This window comes from Pteropus vampyrus, unplaced genomic scaffold, assembly GCF_000151845.1.
Source record: "Pteropus vampyrus isolate Shadow unplaced genomic scaffold, Pvam_2.0 Scaffold1423, whole genome shotgun sequence".
Taxonomy (NCBI): Eukaryota; Metazoa; Chordata; class Mammalia; order Chiroptera; family Pteropodidae; genus Pteropus; species Pteropus vampyrus.
Genome location: NW_011890204.1, coordinates 86,300 through 113,573, shown reverse-complemented (window position 1 = coordinate 113,573; position 27,274 = coordinate 86,300). Strand labels below are relative to the sequence as shown.

The following is a 27,274-nucleotide window of genomic DNA, read 5'->3' as shown; positions in this document are numbered from 1 at the left end:
TCCCTCTGCCCAACGTGAGTTTCTCTCTTTCCTGCTGAAACTTGCATTTCACACACACACACCGCCCCCCTTCATATAGGGGTTTGGGGTCGCTGTGGACCTTGTCGTCCCCGCAGCCGCCCTTCCCTTTATAAGTTCCGGTGTCGCTGTAGGGGCTGCACGTCCTTTGGAGTGTGAAATGGCTCCGGGGCTGCTCCGCTTCTCTGTCTTCGGTCCACGTAGACCCGCCTTTCGCCTCGGTTTCCTGACCTCTTCGCCCGTCAGGCGCCCTCGCCGCATTCCGTGAGGTGGATTCGCCGCGCGGCCTCACCTCGCGATCCCTGAGGCAGCGCCGGCCATCCCAGCCCAGGAGACGCCGCGTCCTCTCCCTGGTACTGAGATTCTGGAGTCCTCCCCCCTCTCCTGAGACAGCCTCTCCGCCGTGTTCTCGTGTCCCCCTCAGGTCCCGTCCTTCTCCTCAGGCCTCCCGTTCGTAGCCCCGCTTCCTCTGACTCCGCCCTTGTGAGAATGAACTGGGCCTGCCCTGTGCTCTCCACTGGTCTTACGTCCCGCCTTCCACCCTACTGGGAAGTGCGCTCCTCCGGGAGGCAGGCATCTTATTCCATCCCGCTCCTTCCGTGCGGCCAGGGTGATCGAGAGAGAAACAGGGTCCCAGAGAGGGAAGTTGAGAAAGTGAGGGGAGAAGAGTGAGGAGAACATGCCAATGTGGAGGATGAATGAGGCCCTTGGACGAAGATAGTAAGAGTGAAAAGTGGGGAGGCGGAGGGGGGGTCGCTGGGGGTGGGGGCGGAGAATGGAAGTGTGGAGGCGGAGAATGGAAGTGTGGAGGAACAAGGGCTTCTGTACTGAATCAGGAATCCCTAACTGGGCAGTCATGGTGGGTAGTCACATCCCAGGCCTGTGACTTCTTTAAAGAAAGGTTTTGAAGGCAGTCTTGTCCATTATTCTTATGCATTCAGGTTAACATATCTTCGATGTGCCAGAAGTGTTATCCCTCCAGACTTGACCACCTTCAAGAGCATGTCATCTGGTTAGCTGTCCTGTAACCTATCCCTGCCTCCCTTAATTGCAAATGCATAAAAGAAACTGCAAATCTGTCATTCTAGGGAGTATTTGGGATCTTGCGCCCCAGTATGTATTTTCAGTTTGGCTCAAATAAACTCTTGAAACATCAGCAGGAGAGGGGAACAAAATGAGCAGAATTGCAGGAAAGAAAGAAAGATGGCATTAGATGTACAGAGGGAGGGAAGAAATTGCATAGTAGTGAAGAAAGGGGGGCTCCACTTCAGGGTACATATCCAATGGAAATGAAATCATATTTTGAAGAGATATCTATACTCCCATTAGTATTACTGAGTTATTCACAGCCAAGATGTGGAATCCACTAAACTTTTGACAGATGAATGGAGAACATAAATGTGATCCATACATGTATACACAATGCAGTATTATTCATCCCTAAAAATGAAAGAAGTAATGAACATGGTTGAAACAGGGGAACATTATGCTAAGTGAATAGAGCCAGACAGAGAAAGGCAAGTATTGTGTGGTCTTGCCACGTGTGCTATCTAAAAGTCAGAGTCATAGAACCAGAGAGAATGGTGGTTACCAGGGGCTGGGAGTGGAGAAAATGAGGAGACGGTGGTCAAACGGTACAAACTTTCAGGTGTAAAATGAATATGATATGGCTGTCTATTGCTTCGTGAGTACACTTAATCACGTTGTATTATATACTTGAAATTTGCTGAGATGTAAGTCCTAAGTGTTGTCACCACATGGACATAAAAAATAGTCATTGTGAATTGACTGATAAGTTAATTCAGTTGATTGCGATATTCACTTTGTATATGTAATTAAAATGTTCGTGTTGTATTCCTTAAACACCCATAATTTGTATTTGTCCGTTATGCCTCAATAAACCTGGGAAAGAAAAAGTAGGTGGGTGGTGTGCTAGTCTTGCCTCCTGGATGGTGCTAAGTCCCACTTCCCATTAGATTGCTGAGGGATTTAGCACCATCCAGGAGGGAATCTCAGCAATCTAATGGGAAGCGGGATTTAACACCATCCAGTGCTAAATCCTGCTTACAGTGACATCTTTTGTGTACCCTGTCTAAAAAGTGGCACTGAAATATTCGGAGTGGGCCCAGCCTCAATAACATTGAAAGTGCTTCAGGTGACTCTAGTGTGTATCTATCATTGAGCAGCAAGGCTCTGGGTCCTCCATTTCTGGGGGCGGAGATTTGGGGTGGGAGTGAAGGGGCTCTGCACAGGTTTTGATCAGGGCCGGGTCTGTGACTTGAAGAGGGGACTGTCAGGTCATCCGAGGTCCCTGCTGCTGCAGTGTATGTGAAGGTGTGACAAGGAGGGCAGTGTGATCTGAAGAAAAGAGAGGGGAACCTCACTTGGTCTCTGAGGAGCAGTTACTGTCCCTGAATGCATCCTGTGACAGGGGCAGCAGACATACCATCTTTCCAGGTGGTGGGGTCTTCCCTGTGTGTGGCACAGGAAGGGGGTATGTTGATAAACAGATTATTTTCAACTTTCCAGATGGACTCTTAGAGACTCGTTGCCTGAGGAGGAAGCCCAGAAGAGGAGGAGGAGGAAAGAAACGGGTTCAGTGATGGCTCTTTCTCAGGTAAAGTCATATTCCCTGTTAATTGTTGTGCCTTTCCTCTCTGAAATGCCCATTGACTTGCTGATCTTCTCTGACTCTGACTTGTCCTTCCTGATGTTTATTTGTTGACACTGAACCTGGGCCTTCCCACTCAGTTCCTCTCATCTCCAGTTAGATTTCATTTCACTGGTGATCCAGTGACATGGGACTTGTGAAGAGGCTCCAGTGGGCATCATCTTGGGCAAAGCTTCACACCCTTGGATTGGAGATAGGGTGTGGGCTTTGTGGCATCAGCGTCATTAGGGAATGGGAATTATTCAGCGGTCACATCTGGATGCAGTGTCGCTTCTCTGTCAACTAGGATAAAAGACGATGCACAGAGAAGTCACGGATTGTTAGGCACAAATACCTAAGTTCTGGAAAGGGAATCAATAGGAGAAATGTTTCTGACTGCTTTTACAATGCATTTGAAGTTAAATGAGTGAGTCTCTGACTTCAAAATCTTCATGATTGCAAGTGGAGTGGAAAGTTTACAGACAGACATTGGTGACAGAGGGTGTTTTATTCTATCAGGCATTTTAAATAGGAAGTCAATCATAATATCTGACAGTTGGAGATTCTTTAGATTCTTTTTCTCACATCCATTTCTCCTTGGTTGCATTTTCATTCTGTGGTTTGTATCCTTTGACACATAGAACTTTTTGTTTGATGAAGGTAATGTTCCAGCTTCATTCTTTTGCATGTAGATGTTCAGGTTATTTTGCACAGTTTGTTAAATGGATTGACTTTTGTCTCTGTTGTATAGTCTTGGCGTCCTTGTCGGAAATCGTCTGGCATATATACAGGGGTATTTTTCGGGGCATTCTCTTTTGTTCCTCTGGTTCATGTATCTGGATTCATGCCAGTGTCCCATCGACCTGTTTAATCTTGCTTTGTAATATGTTTTTCAATCTAAAAATGTGAAGCTCCAACTTGTCTTTTATTTCCAGAGTTTTGGTACTTCTGGATCTTTTTTGCTGGTTCCATATGAATTCTAGTGGTGTGTTTTTGTTTTTGTTTTCTTTCCTGTTCTGCCATCATTGCCTTTGGAATTTTGATAGAGATTCCATCGAAGCTGTAGAGCACTGGGTAGCCTGGGCATTTGAACAATGTTAAGTCGTACAATTTATGAGTAAGGGATATTTTCTATTTATATTTACCTCTTTTGATTCCTTTTAGTAATGTTTTGTAGTACTCGGTGTGTAAGTCTTTCACTTTCTTGACTACGTTTCTTTCTGTGTTTCATCTTTTGTGATGCTATCATAAATTTAAAAAAATTTTTTAATTAGAGTTATTGCAACTTTTACAAAATAGTTTTCCACTTGTAACACTTGTGTGTGTGTGTGTGTGTGTGTGTAAGTGTAATCACTATGGTTTTCTACATGTAAGCCCATTTAATGTGGAAAAGAGAGTATTTTACTTTCAAAATGGATGACTTTTTTTTTCTTGTCTAATTGATCTGGCTATGACTTCTAGTACTTTGTTGAATAGTAATGTTGAGTGCCGCGGTCCAGCCACGACAGGATCCAGGGGGTCCCGAAGGTGAGCAAGGCGTCGGCGCGGGAGACAGTCAACTACACAACTCAGAGGCGGTATGACACTGTTCCGTTTTATTGTGATTTGAGTACAACTTTTATACTTTTTATTTTGGCATTTGATTATACTTTGTAGTTAAGGTAGCAGGGAGTTAAATTTCTGTGGTTAGGCAAAGCAGAAAATCTTATAGAGTATATTATTATTAATGTTCATGATTAACTAATACATTTTTCTCTCAATCATTAGAACAGAACTACCTGATGGAAAAATCTCAACTTTTAATTCTTATATCTATTATGTAAGATACAGTTTGATTTAAGTAAAGGTGATAGATAGATGTATTCATAACAGCAAGCATTGGCTTGTGGGCAGACATTGTTCTTTTTCTGCCTGAAGAAATCTTTTAAATGCTATTTGATTTATGCTATATCTAAAGTTCAAGCTGAACCTTTCTCATAGCTGTTCAAAAGTTTCCTTGGTGCAGTAATGAGGAAAATATTTATAAAAATCGGTTTTACAAAGCTGCTTTCGTAAGCTAAGTTTTTGTTCCTTTGTTTTTTAAGCACTAAGGAGGTCCTGACCTAGCCAGCCTTTCTATGAAACTTAAACTACTATAAGGCACATGAATTCCATCTTTATTCACTATATGTATACTATCTTTATTATAAGCTCCTGTATAAGGCAAAGGAAGATCAGGTAATCTTTTCATACTATTAGCCCTCCTAGGTGGATACCAGAGTTTTCTATTTATCCACTAGGCCACAAAAGGAGGCCCTTCCATAGTAGGCACAGGCTTATGAGTAAATTTCTTATCCTTTACTAATTTTTCTACTAACTGCGTGGGAACAGGAGTATAAACTGGTTCTAGTAATTCAGCTTGTTATAATTTATTCATAATATCTTTAAGAGGCGCATGAAAAGGAATTTCCCTTAATAATTGTTCAAATAAAGGGTTTACGCATTCTGGATACGTCAGGGTGACTAGAGCTGATTCCATACGCGGGGAATTTACTATGTTTTCCTCAGAGCCAATTTTGAGGAAATCCATTTGTATAGCGTTTACACTTATTAGAATTTGTGCTACCCAAATTCCCCCTATTAATAGGATCATTTCTAAGAAACCAATTATCCCTAAACACATGCCACGTCTTCGTTCTTGACAATGCATTCCTTGAAGCCTCTGTCCCCATCTCCGGACCTTGTCACGCAGTAGGGTAGAAAGAGGACGCGGCAGTTGAGAGTGTGTGTCCTTGCTTTTTTCCTCACTTTAGAGCTAAAGCTTTCAGACATTCACCTGTCTGACAGTAGCTTTGTGCTTTTCATTTATGGCTTTTACCACGTTGAGGTACTTTATTAATAGTTTCTTTAAAGGTTGTTCAATTTAGTAGATGCCTTTTTTGCATCAATCGAGATCATGTGTTTTTTCCTTGTTGATTTTCTTAATGTGGGTTAATTGATTTTTGTATGTTGAAACATTCTTGCCTTAACAGGAATAAATTTCACCTGGTCATGATGTATAATTCTTTTAATGTGTGCTGAATTTCTTTTGTTAGTACTTGTTTTTGCATCAATACTGATCAGGGATATTTGTCTTTTTTTTTTTCCTTGTGCCTTTCTTGGGTTTGCTGTCATGAAGACTCTATAAAATGAGTTTGCAGGTGTTCATTCTTGAATATTTTAGAAGATGTTTATCAGGATTATTGTTATTTTTCTATCAATATTTGGTAGAATTTAGCAGTGAAGCCATCTGTTCTGGGTTTGTTTTTTGTTGTTGTTGCACAACTTTGGTTAGTGCTTGAACCTCTGTAGTTCTCATGTGGTTCACATTTTTTATGATTGGTTCTTATATGTTATTAGGAATTTACTCGTATATTTCTAAGTTACGTAATCTTTTTGTATGATATTTTTTATATTACTCTCTTCAAATTGTTTAAAAAAATTTCTGTGCCATCAGTTGCAGTGGTCCCTGTTTGATTTTTGATTTATTCGAATCTTCTCACTTTTCCTAGGATAGTCAGAGGTTTGTAAATTTGTTAATATAGTTTAAAAAAACAATTAGTGATTTCTGATTTGAGAGAGTTTCTTCTTTTTAAGTAATAACACTTAGCACCTCTTAGTGCTGCTATCATTGTATCTTGTAAACTTTTTGTCTGTTGTATTTTCATTGTTATTTTCATCTAGATTTTTTAAAAGTTCTCTTGTAATTTTGTTTGAACTATTGTTTGTTTAAGAAGACTTCTTTACTTTCCACATTTTGTGGATTTTTCTGTTTTTCTCCTGCTATTTGTTTCTAGTGACATTTCCTTGTGGTTAGAGAAGATACTTTTTAGAATTGCAATTTGCAAACAGTTTTCAAATTTGTTTTGTGGCTAACCTGTGGTCGGTTATGGAGAATGTTTTATGTGTGCTTGAGAAAAATGTGTTTTCTGGTGGTATTGGGTGGAGTGTTCTGTATGTCTGTTAGATTCCATAGCTCTATGGGGTTGTCAACAACAGTGTTCTAATTCCTCATAGATCTTGTGTTTGGTGGTTGTATCCATGACTAAAACTGAAATAGTGAGGTCTCATACAGATTACTGTGCTGGTGCTTATTTCTACCTGCATTTCTGTCAACATTCACCTCATATATATATTTGGAAGATCTAATGTTATGTGCATCTCTGTAATTGTTAGAACATTTTGGTGAATGGACCCTTGTACCATTATAATGTCCTTTGCCTGTTGTCAGTTTTGTGTTAAAGTCGGTTTTGTCTCATAGAATGTAGCCACCCTGGCTCTCTGTAGGATATGGTTTGCATGGAATGTCTTGTTTCCTCCTTTTATTATTCGCCAATCTCTATCCTTCGATTTGTGAATTTTCACAGTTGCAGCTCTTTGACTCAGTCTCATTCAGTCTATTTTTTCCTCCTTTTCTCTCTTCTTCTGATCTCTGCTGAGGCAGGAGCTCTGTTTAGCCTCCTTTCTCTACTGATTTTAGCGAAAATACATCCACTGTTTTCTGCTGTTCCAAGTATTTGGTGACATGTTCCTGGTTAATGAAAGATTTTTCTCCATTTCATTTTTGTGCTGAGTTTCAGTTATTTAAGAATTTTTTCAAGGACCCACTAATGTGATAATTTCTAAAATCTTATTTTATTAAATTAATGTGTAACACTAATAATTCCTACAGTCTTGAATCCTTGTTTTATCAGTGGAATCAACCACTACACTATTTGGCTTTTGTTAAAGCCTACATATCTAATGTAAATGGATAAAATTATATTTGTATGTGTCAATAAGTACTTTATAGGAATTGTAGTTTAAGTAGTCTTTATTTTCAGTTTGCATAATTTTTTAATAGTCTCCTTTAGTATTCAATCTTGAAAAATGAAAATAAGTATCACTGGTAGACTTCTATGGACCTAAGATGCTCAAATACAGATGAATAAAAATGGCAGTGTATAAAGTCATCCAAAAATATGTCAAGAGACAACTCTTTTCAGTTAATTGGTTTGTTTATATGTGTGTGCATGAACACATGAATGGTTTTATAAAAGGTCATGGTTTTTATAAAAGATATTAATATTTCATAAATAAGTTTTAATTTTTTTATCAGTTGTAATATCTTAAACATGGTCCATGATCTTAATTTTTTTCTACACACTCATGTTAATAATATCTCTACAGTAGAAAGTGTCATATTATGTACGTGTGTGCGCACGTGCAAAGGTAATAACCTTTCACGGAGTTCAGTGTCATTAACCTTGAACTTGTTTTAAGTTTTCTCAGAGAAAGCTTTGTGTACTTGTGAGGTTCTGACTGTTACATAACTGTTTGATTCCATAGGTTTAAATATAAACTTCAGCACCTGAGTCAATGTGTTTGCTGGGTCAAATCTTAGATTTTGACCTCAGGCAAGTTTCTCAGAGTGTCTGTCATGCCTGTTTCCTCTGTAAGACGGGAACAGGTTGTCTGTAGGGAGCTATTATGTTGATAACAAGTTAAAATATGTAAACATTTAGAGTAATGATCATAGGACATGTTCAAAAAATTTTAGTCAAGGCTGTTGTTATCCTCATCACAATTTAAGAATCTGATGCTGTGGTCTTTGTCATCTCTGAAGATACTGCTCATGCTCTTGCTCATCCAGACACTGAATAGCACTCCTTGTATAGAAGATAACATCTAACCCCTCTGTAGAGACAGCCTGGTGGTGAATTTTAATTGTAATTCCATATATTGTCCGAAAAATGAGAGACCCTTCCTGATGTACGGATGTGATAACCTTTTATGGGAAAGTAGTAGAAACCATGTTTATGGGCATATAACTTGCTCAGAAATATCCAACATGGTTGTGTCAGACCACACTAACTGAATCGATTTTACATCTCTTTGCCCTTCTCATTCTGTGTGAAGGTAAGTACTGTCACCATTTCCTCTTGCTGAAATATGTTTCCTTTCAGGGATAGTTGACACTCAGCGATGTGTTCATAGAATTCTCTCAGGAGGAGTGGGAATGCCTGACCCCAGCTCAGAGGGCCTTGTACAGGGAGGTGACGTTGGAGAGCTACCGGAAACTGCGCTTTCTGGGTGAGGATGACTTCCCTCCGGGGTCAGGATCTGCCCTGTGTGTCTCTTCATTTTCCCGTGGGTGCTTCTTGGGAGCCTCTGCCTGCATGACTGAGATCGAAGCTTCGTTTACTGGGACATGAAAAGGCTTCACGAGGTGGCATTAGGACTTTAACCTCGTCCTTTCTTCAGATGATCTATCTGCCCATGACATCAGGGGTCGTTCCAGAGCTAACATGTTTGTAACACCCTATGGCAAACTTAAAATATCGAACTCTTTGTTTTTTATCCCCATGTATTGATTGAGTAGCTTTTGGAAGAGAACTCAGTATCTGCATATGACACTGGTCCCTATGCACAGAAGGAGGCAAGGAGTCGATGGATTTGGGAACTATTTTTCTTGAGCCATCTGTACTATTCTCATTCCTCAGTTGACCAGAGGTTGGGGATTCTGGCAGAGCTACAGGTCTTCATGCTGCTTTCTTCTTATGTGCAGGAATTTCTGTTTCTGATCTGTATATTGTCTCCATTTTGGAACAAGGGAAAGCGCCCTGGATTCTGGAGAGTGAGTTGAAAATAGCACAAAAACCAAATCGGCAGAAATGTATCGAAGGGATGAAAACAGGTAAGATCTCAGGAAGGGAGAGAGGAAGCCAAAGCCTTCATCGTGTTTGCAAACCCACCCCAAGGGAGAATGTTCCGTGGGCAAACAGAATTTTTTTTGTGGAAACCTTCTAAGGTAACTTTTCTTCTTTCCAACTTTACAAAAATAAAAAAACATTATTTTTTCACCTTCAGTGGGACTGCAGTTCCAACAGAGACTAAGGCAGAGTCTTTATCCTGATCACAACACTGTTCTGTGTAGCACCTGTGACATCTTTGTTTCTTTGACTTGAGCGTGGTGTGGGCTATTTCAGTCGGTCTCTGTCCCTCTGGTCTTTCCTGAACTGGGTTCCATTGGATGCTCAGTTCTCAGTCCATAAAGAGCAGAGCTGAAGCCCTGCAGTTCTGGTTTTTGGACCCGTTCTGGTCCCATCCCCATTTCCTGTGGTTGGAAGGTCTGATCAGAAGAGAGGATGTACTGTCTTTCCGTCCATTCCTTCTGGCGCCCCAGGAACTGCATGGGGCTCTTCCCTGTCCTGTCTGCCTGTTCCCGTCCCTCAGCCATTTTTTCTGTATGCCTCTGCTTTACACTTCAGAGGTGTGTGTCACAGGGAGGTGGGTAGGATCTTTTGTAACTGTTATTACGAAATCTCTAGAGACAGTGGACAGAGAGAGCATCTCTTCGGTCCCCAGTCCTACAAGAGGGGAGCACATTTCAGTCTCCCAAGCTCATAGCATGGTGTCTGTGGTGGCGCGTATGGTCCCATCATGATCCTACAGTGTGTGACTACATTCCTTGTACTTGTCTCTCTCTCTGCACCACGCTACATCGTCTGGAATTATAGACTCTTCTGGATTTCATGTTCTCTGTAGTTTGCATGGTTTGCCTCTGAAACTTGCCCATGAACTACACATTGCTAAGGTCTGATAGTTCAAAGTCTTGCTGGTGTCATCCACCTTTAGGGGATGGATAACTCCTGGTGGGCTCTACTGTGGAGTGAGTGTCCTTGGTCACAGAAAATTCTTGATGGAGATACTTTGACTGGTATGTTGAAATATTATCCATCTATGCACAGAGCAGCACTTGGTGTGCCCGGTAGAGCGGTCAGCATGTCCCAGGACAGTGACATAGAAAGTGTCACGACAACCTGACTGATAAGTGTTTTCAATTTTCTTTCTCGTTTCCGGACTGTCAGTAAACATCTCTCCGGAACTCTGTGATCACGTGGATCATGTGCACACATGTACTAACCAGGATAGAATTTCTCCTGGTAGAACTGTCCAAATTCACAGCCTCCTACCCTTGAGGCTACTGACTATACTGTCTTTCATGCCACGGTTCTCATTCCCTGTGTGTGCCGTTATGCACAGTGCCTCAGCAGGTACATTATTGAAGCTTATTGAGGGAGGTTATGAAGTTGAATGGTGCCTCCCTCAGTGAAGTCACTGTCATTTGTTTTTGTTTAAGCCAGTGATCCTTTCATTTTACACAATCCCTAGTATTACAAATGAACTTGAGTTTTATTTATTTAGTCATTTGTTTTATATTTTCGGTGATTCTTTAGTGTTTTATATATGGTATGTTTTGGAGGGTGGAATTGGGGAATGGACGTTGTTTGATATATATGACAGTATTTCCTTCTTTAGTGTGGAAGGTATGGCTCACTAGCACTTTACCCTAAACCCTAAACTTAGTTTAGAATACTTGAAAAGATAGTCTCAATCAATTTTTCTATTTCTTTTCGCTTGATTTAAGACCTCATGTTGTTACTCTTCTGTCAACTGAATTCAGTTAAAGTCTTAAATTTGGAATTTTTAATAGCTTGAGACTATGTATATATTTTTCATGTCACAGTCTTAATTTCAGGCATAGCATTAAATTTGTCATAGTTGTGTATGATTCATCGGTGTTTCTATAGAACATTTTCTCTTTTCTATCTACAATTTGTTGCGTTTTTTTTCAAGTTTCACTCCATTTTTATTTTGGTATAACTATACTTTTCTAATAATACTTGCTGTATCTGGAACCATTGTGTCCACGTTCATATACTATATTAATCCTTAAGTATTCCATTGTATTTTACAGGAAGCTAAGCTGCTCTCTCATTTTAAAAACACCTCTCTCACTGTTTATAGCACCTGTAATTTCTGTAAAATTTTTAAAGTTCTGGAAATGGTATTTTCGAGCAAACCCATGAAGACAATTTTTTTTATCTTTGTTTGCAGCTGAACTCTGTTTAGCGTGTGCCTGGGCCCTGTTGTCCTCCCTCCAGGTTCTGTTGTTCTCTGGTTCTTATTTCCTTTGTATGTTGCTGACCACCTGTCTGCACATCAACCTCCTCTGTGGTGTCCATGTTACTTCTTGAAGATGTTTCTGCACGTAACTGCTGCGTTCTCCTTTCTATGCCAAGTAATTTGACAATTTTAGTACCTTTTATAAGTAGTCATATAGCATTTGTCTTATTTATGAGTGGTAATTTCACTTAGCATAATGTTCTCAGTTATCTACATTGTAGCAAATGACTGGATAAGTGCCTTATTTTGAATGCTGAATCATATTTGATTGTATCTATTTACCATGTTTTTGTGCAGTCATTTCTCAATGGCCATATGGGTTGTTTCTACCTCTGGACTATTGTGAATAATGCTACTGTGAACACGAGAATGCCAACATCTCTTTGATATTCTTTTGTTAGTTTTTTGTATATGTTCCCACAAATTGAGTTGCTGAGTCACAGGGTGTGTCCGTCTGTTCTCACTCCTATAATGGAGAACCCAAGTGGGTGGCCTATTAACAGCAGGAAATTATTTCTCCCAGTTCTGGGGCTGGAAGTCTGAGGTCGGGCCCAGCATGGTCAGATTGGGAGGAGAACCCTCCTCCCGATTGCAGTTGGCCGACTTCTCCTTGTCCCCTCGCAGGGCAGAAGGAAGGCTGGTTTCCGGTCTCTCGGGAGGGCACTGATACTCCTCATGAGGGATCTGCCCTCCTGACCCAGTTCCCTCCACAGGCTCCCTGTTGTCATTTGGAGGATTGCAGCATCGGAACTTTAAGGGACACCCATGTTCAGACTATAGTGGATGGTAATTCAATGTTTAATTTTCAGAGACCTGCCTCACTGTGTTTCATAGCAGCTACAGTATTTTACTTTCCTAACAGCAGTGTAGAATGCCCATATTTTCACATCCTCTTTGTCATTTGTTATTTTCATTTTTTTTTTTGACAGCAGCCATCATAATGGTGGGCGGTGATGTCATGGTTAAGATGTGTGTTTCCTGATGATCCATGATACTGAACATCTCTTCATGTGTTTTATGCATCATCCCTAGAGAAGTGTCTACTTACATCCTTCATCCTTCATTCTCATTTTGAGATGTGTGGAGTTGTTTACATTGAGTGTAGAAGGTTAAGATACTGTGATTTGTGATAAGAAATATGTATGCAGTCTTCACAACCATTTCTGACCTGGGCTCAAAGGCTTGGAATTCACTGAGTGATAACAGCAATGGGGTGGTCTCTTGTTATGACACGTGGCCTCTTGTCCTCAATTTCTGCAGTCTCTTCAGGACCTTAAAGGTGAAATGAGGGTCTTATTCATTGCCAGTTCTTTCAGTCACATCTCTGTATGTGATTGAGGTGACTTTTGGAAATCCTCAGTGACAAGAAAGCTAGTTGTCAGGGGAGCCAACCATACAGTTAAGAGAGTTGGAGCTACGGTCTCACCACCTGATCTCTTGAGAGGGGAGAAAGGCTAGAGATTGAGTTTCATTACCAATGGCCAGTGATTTAATTAGTCATTCCTACTGAATGAGACTTTCTAAGTCTCAAAAGGAGAGTGTTCCATGTTAGTGAACCAGTGGTGACTGGGGAGAGTAGAATGCTAGGAAGGACATGAGAGCTTCTGGCCCTTCCTCTGTAGGTTTCCCAATGCATGTCTTCTTCATCTGGCTGTCTTGCCTTTATCCTTTGTCAATAAATTGGTTATGTAGTCAGTAAAATGTTATCTGATGTTTATGGTTTCTGAGTATTTTCTCCTGTTCCACGTATTGTCTTTTACTCGGTTGAGTGTGTCCTTTGCTGCACAGTAGTTTGTAATTTTGACGTAGTTCAATTTATCTGTTTACTTTGGTGTCATCTCGTGAATTATTGTTGAATCCAATGTAAGTTATCCTCCTGTGTTTCTTTCTAGGACTTTTATAGTTTTCAGTCTTATGGTTTGGTGTCCATTTGATTTTTAGTTAATATTTGCTTATGTTGTAAGGATTTATTCCAGATTTATTCTTTTTTATATTTATATTTTGTTTCCTCAACATCTTTGGTTGAATAGCCTGGTGTTCTTTGTTTTGTTTTGTTTTTTTCCATTGAGTAGTCTTGATAACCCTGTGGAATATCATTTGATTATATATATCTCAGTTTATTTTTGACTCCTCTATTCTATTCTTTATTCCAGTACAACATATTTTGATTAGTTTAGCTTTGTAATCGATTCTGAAATATGGAATTGTGAGTCTTTGATTTTTATTTAAGTGTTTTTTTCAATTAGAGCGTTTTGACATTTCATTTGAACCTTAAGATGGATTTTTGTATTTCTTAAAAAAAAACGCTGTTTTAAATTTCCTAATAATTACATTGAATCTATTGATGGTTTTGGCTAGTGTTGACACTTTGACAATATTGTCTTCCAGTCCATAAATTTGGAATATCTTTGCATTTATTTGTGTCTTGTTTACTTTTTCCAGTATTGTTTTTCATTGAGTACACAAATCTTCCTCTCCTTGCATAAGGTTACACCTAGGATGTTATTTTATTTTTCTTATTTTATTATATTACTTTATTGTTTTTTAAATTAAATTAAATTAAGTTTAATTTAATTTATTATTATATTGCATTGTGGAATTAGTTAGAGGATTGTTCTTTCTTAATGTATAAAACCCAAATCAATTTTGGCATCTTGATTTCATATCTTTCAACTTTTATTTACTTTTCTTTCATTTTTGTTCTGGCGAGAACTTTCGGCACCATTTTTTTTTTTTTTTGATTAAAATTTTTATTATGGAGAATTTCAAACATTAAAAGTAAGGGAATAGTATAATAAATTCCTTCTCATCTCATAATTTTAATAGTTACCAACCCATGACCAGTCTCATTTAATTTATACTCCCCATATATACATTCCTCACCCTCACCCCCTTTCCTAGTGGATAATTTTTCTAAACTTATTTATTTTAATAGTTTCAAGTATACAGTACATTGATTAGACATCTATATAGTTCATAAAACGATCCCTCCAATTGCTCCGTCCCTCCCCTAACCCTCCACCTAGCCAACCTATATATGCTAATTGCATTCCATATGCCACGCTCCCCATCCCCGTGACCATCCATCAGCTACAATTTGTACTTCTTTAACCCTTCACCCCATTCTCCCAGCCCCCCAAACCCTCCTTCTAATTGTCCACTATTTTTCTGAGTTTGTTTTTGGTTAGTTTGCTTTTTTTATTCCTTAGATTCCATACATAAGTGAAATCATGTAGTCTTTATCTCTCTCTGTCTGACTTACATACCTTCTGGGTCCATCGAAGCAATATCTTTTTCCATCCCTTTCCTTTTAGTCTTTGTGTGTCTTTTAATCTGAAGTGTGTCTCTTATAGGCAACATGTAAGGGTCTTGTTTTCTTTTCCATTCATCCACTGTATCTTTTAGTTGGAACACTTAATTCTTTTCCATTTGAGGTACTTGTTGATAGGAATGTAGTTGTTACCATTCTTTATTCCTGTTTCTGATACATGTTTTTTCTTCTTAAAGCAGTCTCTCTAACATTTCTTGTAATACTGGCTTGGTGGTGATAAATTCCTTTAGCTTATTTTTGTCTGGGAAACTCTATCTGTCTTTCAACTCTGAATGAAAGCTTTGCTGCATAAATAATTCTTGGTTGTAGATCCTGGGTCTTCATCCTGTTGAATATTTTTTGCCAAGCCCTTGTGTCCTGCATAGTTTCTTTTGAGAAATCAGCTGCCAATCTTATGGGTTTTCCCTTATAAGTAACTATCTGTTTTTCTCTTGCTGCTTTTAAGGTTCTCTCTTTGTATTTAACCTTTGGCATTTTAATTATGACGTGTCTTGGTGTGGGCCTCTTTGGATCCCTGATTTTTGGATTCTCTGAGCTTCCTTGGGTTTTATGTCTATTTCCTTTACCAAGTTAGAGAAGTTTTCTGTCATTATTTCTTCAAACAGCTGTTCAGCATCTGGATTTTTTTCAGTTACACCAGTCAGATGGATATTTGGACCCTTAATAGTGTCCTGTATGCTGCTTAAATTATTTTTATAGTCTCAGCATCTTTTTTCTTGCCATTTTAATTGAGTGTCCTGATTGGCTTTCCCGTCTTCTAGATAGGGTATTTGATCCTTTTCTTTATTCACTTTGTTTATGCCTTTGTTTATTCCATTTACTATACTTCTGATCTCAGATAATGTGTTCTTCATTTCAGACTGGTTCCCTTTTATAATTTCCATTTCCATTTTTATCTCTTTGTTTAAGTTCTCACTGAATTTATTTACACTTCCCAAAAGTTCATTGAGCATCTTTGTAACCAGTGTTTTGAACTCTGCATCTGTTAGATTACTTGACTCTCTTATATCTGGATCTCTGTTCTGTTCTCTCATATGATTTCTGCTGCTTTGTCTTCCCATTTTGGCTGCCTTTCTGTGTCTGTTTCTATGTACTAAGCAAAGCTCCTAAGTCTTCTGGTCTTATTAGTGAGGCTTTGTGAAGTAGGTGTCCTGTGGCACAGTCCTAAGAGGGATTCAGCTGCAGGCCAAATTTAGCCCAGGCCTCTGCCCATCCGGGGCCACCTCTTAAAATTCAGCAAGCAATCCACAGATACTGTGCTTATAGGTGCCTCAAAAGGCCACACCAGAAACCGAGGCCAGCTGCCTCCAGTGTGAGTCTAGGCGCTGCTCAGCAAGGTGCATCTGACTCATTGAGGATACACCTGGATGTGGCTTGGGTGGAGCTGCAAGTTGGGAGAGGCAGGGTTTCAGGGAATCCTCTGAGCAGAACAACCGCTGTTATCCAGTTTGATGACACCTCCGCTATGGCGGCACTGTTTCCAGGCACTGGGAGGTGGGGAGGGCTCAACAGGGAACAATGGATACTGCCAGCACTTCTGTACTGTGCAAGTCTCACCTTGGTACTCACAAAATATCTTCCTGTAAGTCCCTGGTGCCCCCTGCGTACAGCCAAATTGGCACTGGTGCTCAGAGCAAGCAGATCCGTCACCGCGAAAATCCACTCATGGACCCCGGCCCCTTTAAGAGGCATCTGCCAGTTGCCGCAGCCACTGCCTCCATCTCACTCAGCCACTCGAAACCAGGCAGCCTCACATCCTCGCCCCTACCTTCTGCCATCACAGGGTGATTTCTTGGATTTCTCTCTAGTCGTATTTCTTGTTCATCTAGATCCCAGGCGAGTTTCTTTGTTGCTGCTCCTTGTTTCTGTCACAACTTTAATTTGGTCACCAGAGGGATGAATAGAGCCTCTATCATCTGTGCCATTTTTTTTCCTCTTTCAAGACTATTTTTAAAAGAAATATTGGGAATAGGCATCCCTGTCTTGTTCCTGATGTTAAAGGCTTTTAGTCTTTCACTCGTATGATGTTAGCTGTGGGCTTGTCATATATGTCCTCTTTTATGTTGAGGGACTTGGTTTTTCTTCTTAGTGCATTGAGGTTTTTTTAATCATGAAAGGCTAACTTGTCTCCAGTGCTTTTGCTGTGTCAGTTGAGGTGATCATGTCTTTTTTTCATTCTTTTCATGTGCAGTATTACATCGAATTATTTTTCTATTTGCAAACTACCTTGCATTCTCTGGTCATATCCCCCTTAGTTATGGTGGATAATCCTCTCAGTGTGTTACTTAACTTGGTTTATGCTTTTATTGATAATTTTTTCATCATTATTTATGAGAGATATTATTCTGTGGTATTCCTGTATTGTCTTTGTCTCACTTTGTCATTAGGGCAATTCTGGCCTCCTGGGATGAGTTTGAAAGAGTTCCTTCCTCTTCAGTTTTTTTGGGAGGCATTTGAAGAAGATTGGTGTTAGCTTTTTTCAGACGTGTGATAGAATTTTGTAGTGATGTTTTCTGTTATTTATTTCTTGAATGGTTTTTCATTAGTCATTTAATCTCCTTACAAGTTATAGGTGTGTTCAGATTTTTTAATTCTTCAAGAGTCATCCTTGGTAGGTGATGACTCAGAAACAATTTCCAGGACCGATGGCTGTGCAACACAATCATAGTGACACAGCTTAGCTGTCGTATGACCCCAGTCGTGTTTCTTTCTAAGCTTCTGGTATTTGTTATAAGCCTTTGTGATCTATACTGCCTGGGTGTGCAGTCCTGGTTCAGAACATATCATCTGAGTCTGTGGGTTCGAGTTCCAATTTTTTTTCTGTCACTTTTTTTTGTAAATGAGGGTTATGTCCATAAACCTTGTGAGTCAACTGCTGTTATTTGAGAGTTTCCTACAAGACTTTTTAAAACTTAGAATACTGCATATTTTCTACCAAAGACTCATAAGTTGTTTTTGTTCAATAAGGTATACCAACTTTCTGGAGTCTTTATTATGAGATATTCTGCCTGCATCGTTTTCTGAGTTTTTCTTTTCTAATATCTTCCTGCAATTAATCAATTTTCAAAGCACAGACTCTGTATTACATATATTTTGGGCCAATGTACTGGATGAGTAAATGGCCCTGTGTACACAGAGAATCACTCTATGGATCAGCTATTATATCCAGTCATAAAATCCCAATGGTGAATTTTGGCTCTTTCTAACATTCTTTTTTTATAATGTTGTGTCTTTTCCTGACCTGATGCTCACGTAGTTTTTAGTTCTCATATGTGTGCTCTTTCTAGAACAGAAGTTCTTTCTTCATTCCTAAAGGGGAATGTTTAGAGTTTGAGAGAGATTGCTTTCTGTAATATAGTTACCTGTTACTCACTGTTGTTTTTCTCCTGGGTTCTTAGAAACTTTTTTTTAAATTAACTTTTATTGCAATATACAGATGATGATCTTTTAGCATGTCTTAAACAATATAACTACCATGTACCAGTTGTCGATGTTCTCAAAAGACTGTTCTTTGTGGGTACGGATAGTTTATGACATATATTTTGAACAGTATTTTGTTTTTAAAAGTTTTATTGATATTTTAATTTTCTTAATGATATGTTTGTTGTATAATTTTAGACTGTTCTGTGTTTAGATTAATCTTTACAGATAACGTTGTTTTGGATTATTTACCATTATATTATATTGTCTATGCTTTAGTATTTATTTGTCTTCAGTAGGTATGTAAAAATATGTATAGTCTGTTTTTCCTCAGTTTGAGGTAGTGGTATTGTTATTGACAAGTGATACTTATTTTGGAGTCATGGTTGACAAATACCCTTTCCTTGAAAGCTAACATAAGTTTTCATGATGTGTTTTTATCATAGGGTGTTTGAAACTAGGCTACCCTTAAATTCATTTGATTTGCATGTGACCACTATTTTGTTGTAATGAATCCTGTTTCTTTATTTTAGAAGTTTGTGGGTCATGTTCAGGGAGTTTCATAACTGTGTTCAGTATAACTTTACTTTTGGTGCGATATTGGATCTCGACATGGAATATTTACTTAGAAATGAATCAGTAAGTAAAATATGTATTGTTAATTTCTTGTAGATATCTCTCCCTCATATGTGATTAAGAAATTAAAACCAACAAAATCCAGTAATACAGAAGGAGTATTCCAAACAGTGATGTTTGGAAGATATGAAAGCCATGTAATCGAAGATTTTTACTTCAGGGAAATCCAGGAAGATACACATGATTATGCTTGTCAGCAGAGAGGTGATGAAAAGAATCACAAAAGAATGCCTTTAAGTCCTAAAAAACATCTCACTGATAGAAGAGGTGAACTTTGTAGCAAGCATGCAGGAAATGAGCCTATTGAAAACAGGCTTGGACTAAGGTTTCAGTCACATCGGGCTGATATGGAGATATTTCAAAGTTAAGGGAACGTTCATCAATATAATCCAGCCAAGAAGTCTTTCAACAATGGTTCCTCCATCTGTCCACTTCAAAGAGATTTTCCTAGTGTCCAGTCCACCATTTGTACTATATATAGGAATGATTCTAGGCATCCCTCAATATTGACAAAAGATCTGAAAGCATGCAGGAAAAATTCTTATAAATGTAGTGAGTGTGGTAAAGACTTTAGTACACATTCAAGCCTAACTGTACATCAGAGAATTCATAGTGGAGAGAAACCTTACAAATGTAGTGAGTGTGATAAAGACTTTAGAGAACATTCAAGCTTAACGAAACATCAGAGAATTCATACAGGAGAGAAACCTTACAAATGTAGCGAGTGTGGCAAAGCCTATAGGGTACATGGAAGCCTAACTTACCATAAGTTAACTCATACTGGAGAGAAACCTTACAAATGTAGTGAGTGTGATAAAGACTTTAGAGAACATTCAAGCCTAACTAAACATCAGAGAATTCATACGGGAGAGAAACTTTACAAATGTAATGAGTGTGGAAAAGCCTTTAGGGTGAATGGAAGCCTAAGAAGTCATCAGAGAATTCATAGTGGAGAGAAACCATACAAATGTAATGAGTGTGGCAAAGACTTTAGTGCACATTCAAGCCTAACTACACATCAGAGAATTCATACTGGAGAGAAACCTTACAAATGTAGCGAGTGTGGCAAAGCCTATAGGGTGCATGGAAGCCTAACTTACCATAAGTTAACTCATAGTGGAGAGAAACCTTACAAATGTAATGAGTTTGGCAAAGATTATAGTAAGCATTCAAGCCTAACTACACATCAGCGAATCCATACTGGAGAGAAACCTTATAAATGCAGTGTGTGTGGGAAAGCCTTTATTGGGCATGCAAGGCTAACTAGTCATCAATTAATTCATAGTGGAGAGAAATTATACAAATGTAATGAGTGTGGCAAAGCCTTTAATGTGCATGCAAGGCTAACTAGTCATCAGATAATTCACAGTGGAGAGGAACCTTACAAATGTAGTGATTGTGGCAAAGCCTTTAGGGTGCGTTGTAACCTCACTTCCCATCAGTCTGTCCATACTGGAAAGAAACCTTACAAATGTAATCAGTGTGACAAAGCCTTTAAGGTTCGTAGAAGCCTAATTTACCATCAGTTAACTCACAGTGGAGAGAAACCTTTCAAATGTAATGAGTGTGGCAAAGTTTTTATTGTACATTCAATGCTAACTACACATCAGAGAATTCATACTGGAGAGAAACCTTACAAATGTACTGAATGTGGCAAAACCTTTGGTTTGCATTCAGGCCTAACTGTTCATCAAACAATCCATACTGGAGAGAAACCTTACAAGTGTAATGAGTGTGGCAAAGCTTTTAGGTTGCGTTCCTGCTTCAGTTATCATCAGTCAGTCCATACTGATAAGAGACTTTACAAATGTAATGAGTGTGGCAAAGCCTTTATTGTGTATTCAGGTTTAATTAGACATCAGAAAATTCATACTGGACTGAAATCTCACAGATGCAATGAGTGTGGCAAAGCCTATACTGTGTGTTCAAGCCTTACTAGACATCAGCGAATCCATACTAGAGAAAAAACCTTACGAATGTAACAAATGTGGCAATGTCTTCAGTTTGTGTGCACACATGACCAGGTATCAGGTTGTCCATAGTGGAGTGAAACCTTACAAATGTGATGACTGGCAAGGTTTTTTTTTTGGTAACAAATTCCACCTTTTGAGTAGCCAGAGAAACTATACTGGATAGAAACATTAAAATGTACTGAGTGTGGCAAAACCTTTAGTGTCTCTTCAAGCCTAACTCATTATTAGATACTTCATAGTGGTGAGAGGTTTTAGAAAAGTGATGGATATAGCATGGCTTTTAGGTGTTGCTTTAAACTAAAGATTTACCAAAAAGTTCATACTTGCAAATTTTAAGTTAGAACTCCCTCTTTACTAGCTATCAGAATATACAGAAATTACTGTGTGGCGCAGTGTTTATCCAAAGTTCAACAACTGGAAAACATTGGAGCAATTTTTTTTACAATTGCAATGAGTGTGGCAAAGACATCAGAGTTCAAGTATTATGCAAGAACAAACTCCACAGTGAGGAGAAATTATGTAAATATGTGTCAACCTTTATCCTGGCCACCCAAGTCACTAGACAACAGAGTTTGAGAAACCTTGCAAAAGTAATGTACGTGTTAATGCTTTTACTCAAAGATCAAAACTGGGACATCAGAGGATCATATTTTCGAGAGTATACTTAAAGATGTAGTGAATGTCATTAAGGCTTTTCATCAAATATCTACATGGTTGGGTAATGACAGAATTAAGTGAGGACAGAAACTATACAAATATACTGAACATGGAAATACTAAGCAATAGTGTGTCTTCAGGATTCACCTGTGTTAAAACTCTGGATGTGTTATATATCATATATCATAGGAATAATGACATGTACAAATAGCTCATTATCTTTAGTGTTTACAGTATTTAGTTTCATTTTCTTGAAAAGAGTACATGACTATGAGTTTTAACCTGAAGTCCAAAGTCTGTTGAACTTATGCCTTTCTTGCAGGCCTTTCATGCTGGGCTCTAGGAAGCAGTCCATATGATGAAAGGGCCTACTTCATTGGGCATGGTTCATTTATATCCATGCCCCCTGGAAAAACAAGGACACTGATTATCTAATTCATTATCGTATGAATTAGCATCAGGGAAAGCATAGAATAATGGAAAACTATGTTCTCAGTCTTCATATTTACTAGGTGCAGGGTGACAGTCCCTGTACAGGCCACGGTTGCTCATAGGAAAGAAGACTTCACCAACTGAGTATGTGACATGAAAGTCCTAGGCTTTTCACGGGAGGAGAGTGATAGGTAACTAGGGGGTGATTACTGGTAGAAATGCAGAAGTGATGACTTTCTCCATAAAATGGCAATAACTGTTGTATATCGAAGATACATGGAAAATTTGTCTTACTGGAAATAGAGAGAGCTGGTACCTGAGAGGGGAGCTTAATCAAAAGAACCAGAATAGAATGTGTGTGCATGTGGTTGTGATTGAAGTGCTGGCATTACCTTTTGCTGGGTTCATTGACACTATGTGCTAGAGTTCTTGTCTTACTGAATAAAATTTATTTATTTTTTAAATTAAAAAAAAATTTTTTTTTACAACCCTGAGTGAATCGTGTTTCTTATACCAACACAGTTTCATCTCACCTCTTTAGGGTACTTCATAACATAAATGAGCAATAGGCCATTGGGCTCTCAAGGTCAAAGGTATCTATAACAATTTTCTTTCATGATGGTATCAAACAACATACAAGTTAGCATTTATATACTCACTGTGTGCTCCTGGGTTATTCTCTCCACTCTCTGCCCTATGACATACAGGAGGCTATAATCAAAATATCTTACCCAGAAGTCAGATGGCTGCATCATAGGATAATTCTACTTTCAATTTTTGAGAATCACCATATGGTTTTTCATGTGGTTTGTCCCAATTTACATTTCATCTGACTACATAAGGGTTTAATGTCTCAACATTGGTTCAACACTTGAGTTATTATTGATAGTGGTCTTCCTATTTGGTATGAAATGCTCTTATTGTGTGTGTGTTTTTAAGTAGCAGATATAAACATATTTTTGGATGAGCATAAAGAACCACTGGAAAGACACATGGACCTGAGAACAGATATTTTAGAAGCAGAAGTCTGGGCATGACTTCGTCTTTAAGAGCAGTTTGAGGTTCACAAGAAAATTGAATGGAAGTTACAGAGTGTTCCCATATGCCTTCTCTCCCTGTGGATAGCCTCCCCCTCTTTCCCATCCCCGACTAGAGTGGTACATTTGTTACATAGATGAAGTTACATTGACACAGCATTACCTCCAAAGTTTATAATTTATCTTAGAATTCGAGTAGGGTTCATTCTGTGGGTATGGACAAATTGATGGTGACATTATCCAACATTATAATATAATATAGATTAGTATCACAGCCCTGAATATCCTTTGTACTCTGCTTATTCATTCTTCTAAACCCTAGCAACCATATACCTTTTCACTATATTCTTTCCTCTTCTAGAAAGTCATATAGTCAGAGCATACAGTATGTAGCCTTTTCAGATTGGCTCCTTTCACTTAATGATATAATTCATACTGGACAGAAGCCTAACAAATGTGAAAAATGTGGCAAAGCCTTTAATTGGCTTTTACAGCTTACTCAACGTGAGAGAAAACATAGTATAGAGAAGACATCTTTGTGGAGATTTTGGTAAAGATATTTTTTAGTGTTCATGTCTTAATACACAGAATTCATACTGGAGCAAAGCCTTACAAATGTAAAGGATGTGGTGAATAATTAAATCGGTGTTCAAGTATACTGAGCATGAGAGAATTCATAGTGGAGAGAAACCTTAAGACTGAAGAATGTCAGGAATTCTACATCTGGACCTACAGCCTCACGGCATATTAGAATGCCTACTGGGGAGAAATTGTACATTCCTAATACATGATGAAAGAACTTTGTCCAAACACTTCAGAAGACCCGACAATTCATTCTGCGAAGGACTAAAGATCTACCAAAAAAAAAAAAAAATGCAGGGAAGTATTTAATCAAAAATCACATCTGAAGTATTGCAGAATTGACATTATAAAGTAGTAAACCAAGAACATTTTTCAGAGACCACTCTAAACCAGAATACTTGTAGAGAAAAAGCAAAATGTACTTGTTAATAAGCTAGGACAGGTATAATTACTTATATGTCTTTATATATTGACAGTACTTGAGGTTTATTGAAAAGGATATATGTGTTTCCACTATCAAATCACTTGATCCTATGTTTTTACTCAGTGTGTATGGGTATCCTTGGGTTGGTTGGTGAATACTTAGGAGCTGAATGCCCTTGTATATTAGGTGAGATTCACTCCCAAGTGCTTTTCCCTTGATGACTGAAGGCGCTGTAGTATATGATGTATGAAAAAAATCGAAGTGGAGATGGCCTTCATGCTCAACTTAGAATGTTGATGGAAGTCACTATGACGTAGGTATTCAGGTCATCAATTTTTGCATTAATATAAGATAGAGGAGCATTCTTATTTTAACTAGTTTTACCAATTGCTCTCTTAAGAAGAATAAGGTGATGGTTCATTAAAGTTCTAATATGTTTTTGTAGTATCCATGGTTGGAGTTGAGTAGTAAGTGATGTGGATGAATTAAAGAAGTCTTTAGAGATAACAGAAGCTATAGACAAGTCATTTTAAGTGCATAAAATTATTGTACTAATTTTTACTAAATCTTTTTACTAAAACAATGAGCCTCAGTCTGAAAATGATAGAAAACACTATACTCAGAATATACCAGAAGAACCTGAATGCTGCTTGACTGGTTGCAATTTGTGAGTTGCAAAAGCTCATATATTGTTTTTATCATGCTTCACTTAGACTATATGTGAACTTAATATATTTTCATTAATAAAGCTAAATAAATTTGAATCTGTTCACACTGATGTGTAATGAATGAAGTGTTATGCTATTTGGTAATACATTTGAATCACTTCATTAGCACTTTTCATTATTTATATAGGTTTGTTTTTATTGTACCTACTGGAATATTATAATCATTAACATGAGATGATATGGGAGTAATTTTGAGAGTTTAGCTAAACTATTGCTGCCTGTGCATTATTTATTTAAAATGCATTATTTTCATGAAATGCACAATATTTCACGCATTAGATTTCCATTTTGCATAACAATCTTAAAATATAAGACAAATCTTAACATTGTTCCAATTGTTTTACTTTATGCACATATTAATAAATTGATGAGTATGTGATTTGAAATTAGTAATATTTTTTCCCTCTACATAATTTTATTACATATTAGTGATTCACATCCTAGTTTATAGCACACTGTAATATTTAACAATTCCTGTAATAAATGATGTTAAATTTTGTTCCTGGTACAAAAGCAAATCAAGCCTTTTGTTGCCATGCGATACTTGAGCCATTCTTGTGTTTATTAAATACAAGTTGGTCAGCTGGTTACATTCAGTAATATTGCATTCAGAGCATCTACATTTTTTTAAGACCTGTTAAATTTTATGCATCCTTTATATTGGCTTAAGAAATAAATTTTTACACAAAGTGGAAACTTGTTACAACTCAAAATTATAAATAATTTCTCACCAGCTTGAAATATATAGGCAAGTTATATGAAGAGCTGTCTATTTATCTAGACTTTTGGAAGGGCATAGCTAAGTAGATATCTCTGTGTATCACAGTCATGAAATAAATGTGTTTGGTTTGTTATCAACCCAGCAAGGTTGAAGTCCCATCCTGCCTGTACCTAGGGTATGAATTGAGTCAAATCACATATGCCCCAACCCATGCCTAAATTCTTTTATTTTAATAGTTCCTGGCTTATGGATCTGAGAAGAATAAAGAAATTCCCCAGTACATAAATGATCTTTATAGCAGTGATTTGTTCATTATAACTGCGCTTTCAAATGTTGATATATTTGTTCACTGGAAAGCTTTTAGTGAAAGAAAAACATTAACTATTTCTCACTAGAAACCAATGACGAATGGGAATATTGGATTTAAGAGGATATGATACATATGATACATGTAGCCCATGTCTCATAGCCCATGCAGGAAACTCTAGCTCAGAAGGAAAATACTCCCAGAAAACTGACTAGATGTCAGGCAGGGATTTGGCTGACTATCTTTTTTCTTTATGTATTCACATATGTATTTATTTATCCATTCTTCCTGGACAGCAGGGAAACAATAGTGAGATGCTACTTCCTAGTTTCTAGAATGGCAAAATTAAAATATTTTGAGGATGCAGAGGATCCTCCAGTGATCCTCCATTGCCGATGGGAGTGTGAAAAGTACATGCAATTAGGAAACGTATTTGGCATTGACTTATAAACTTAAACATTTATCCTATTACAGAACAAGTAAATGTAAACAACAATGGAAACAGTATTAACTTAAATCCACCCTCTTTTCTGTATCCCTCTCTCCTTATTTCTCTCCTATTGTATACACTCACTGTTAAATATCACTGATGGGGAACAGAAGGAGAGAAAGGGCCCGGGATCTACATGCTCACGGTTATTATGGGACACATAATGCCACCCCTGGGCGTCATGAGGATTAACTCATAATGGGGAAAGGTTGCTAACCCCATGAGCATAATCTGCTTGTGAGCACAGTAGATGCTCAACAGACCTGCATTAATGAACGTGTACACGTTGTTTTCCGAACAGACTTGCTCAGCCCTTACCGCCTGTATGAGTTTTCTGTAAACTCGGAAGTGTCAGCACAGCCTGTGATCCTCCAGGACGATGGCTGTGGTCTTTACTGGGAGATGACGATAAGCAGTCAGCTCTTTGCTAGGAACTCGACAGAAGTTGGTGCATTGAAATGATGGTTAGTATGGGGGGCTCAGGTGTGTTGCGTCTGCTTCCTTTAACACTCTGCTCCTAAAAATGGCTCGGGGTCAATGTCTGCAGTGTCAGGGAGCCTGTTAAAGAGGCTGGTCCCTGATCACCCTCCTCCGCCTCCCTCATGCCCTCTATAGACCAGGACAATCACAGTTCCTTCCAGTGGGGCCGGGAACAGCCGCTGATTCACACACACATTAAACAGAAGCAAAGTGTCTGTGTGCACTTGTCAGCCTAGGTTTGCAAAAGATCACGTGGCAAATTTGCAGGACAACCATCAAACCATCAGTGTCGGGCACAAGGGCTCAGTAGATGAGTGAGTCTCTGGTCAGGAGGAGGTGATGTCAGCTGTGCCTGCACTTGTAAGGGGCAGAAGAGCAGCAGTACTGCCTGCACTGTGATAGAGTCAGCGGACAACTGTCT

The 27,274-nt window shown here is 38.5% G+C and overlaps 1 protein-coding gene across 1 annotated transcript; it reads left to right on the top strand.

Moving 5' to 3' along the window:
* LOC105310209 (zinc finger protein 665-like) lies at positions 1–26,835 on the top strand. The gene is given in 8 exon segments (XM_023526622.1): positions 1–14; positions 2,548–2,635; positions 8,632–8,758; positions 9,234–9,362; positions 19,059–20,986; positions 20,988–21,162; positions 21,165–21,236; positions 26,675–26,835. Coding segments are annotated over 7 exon segments (2,607 nt in total). The 5' UTR covers positions 1–14; positions 2,548–2,620.
* The last annotated feature ends 439 nt before the right edge of the window (positions 26,836–27,274 follow it).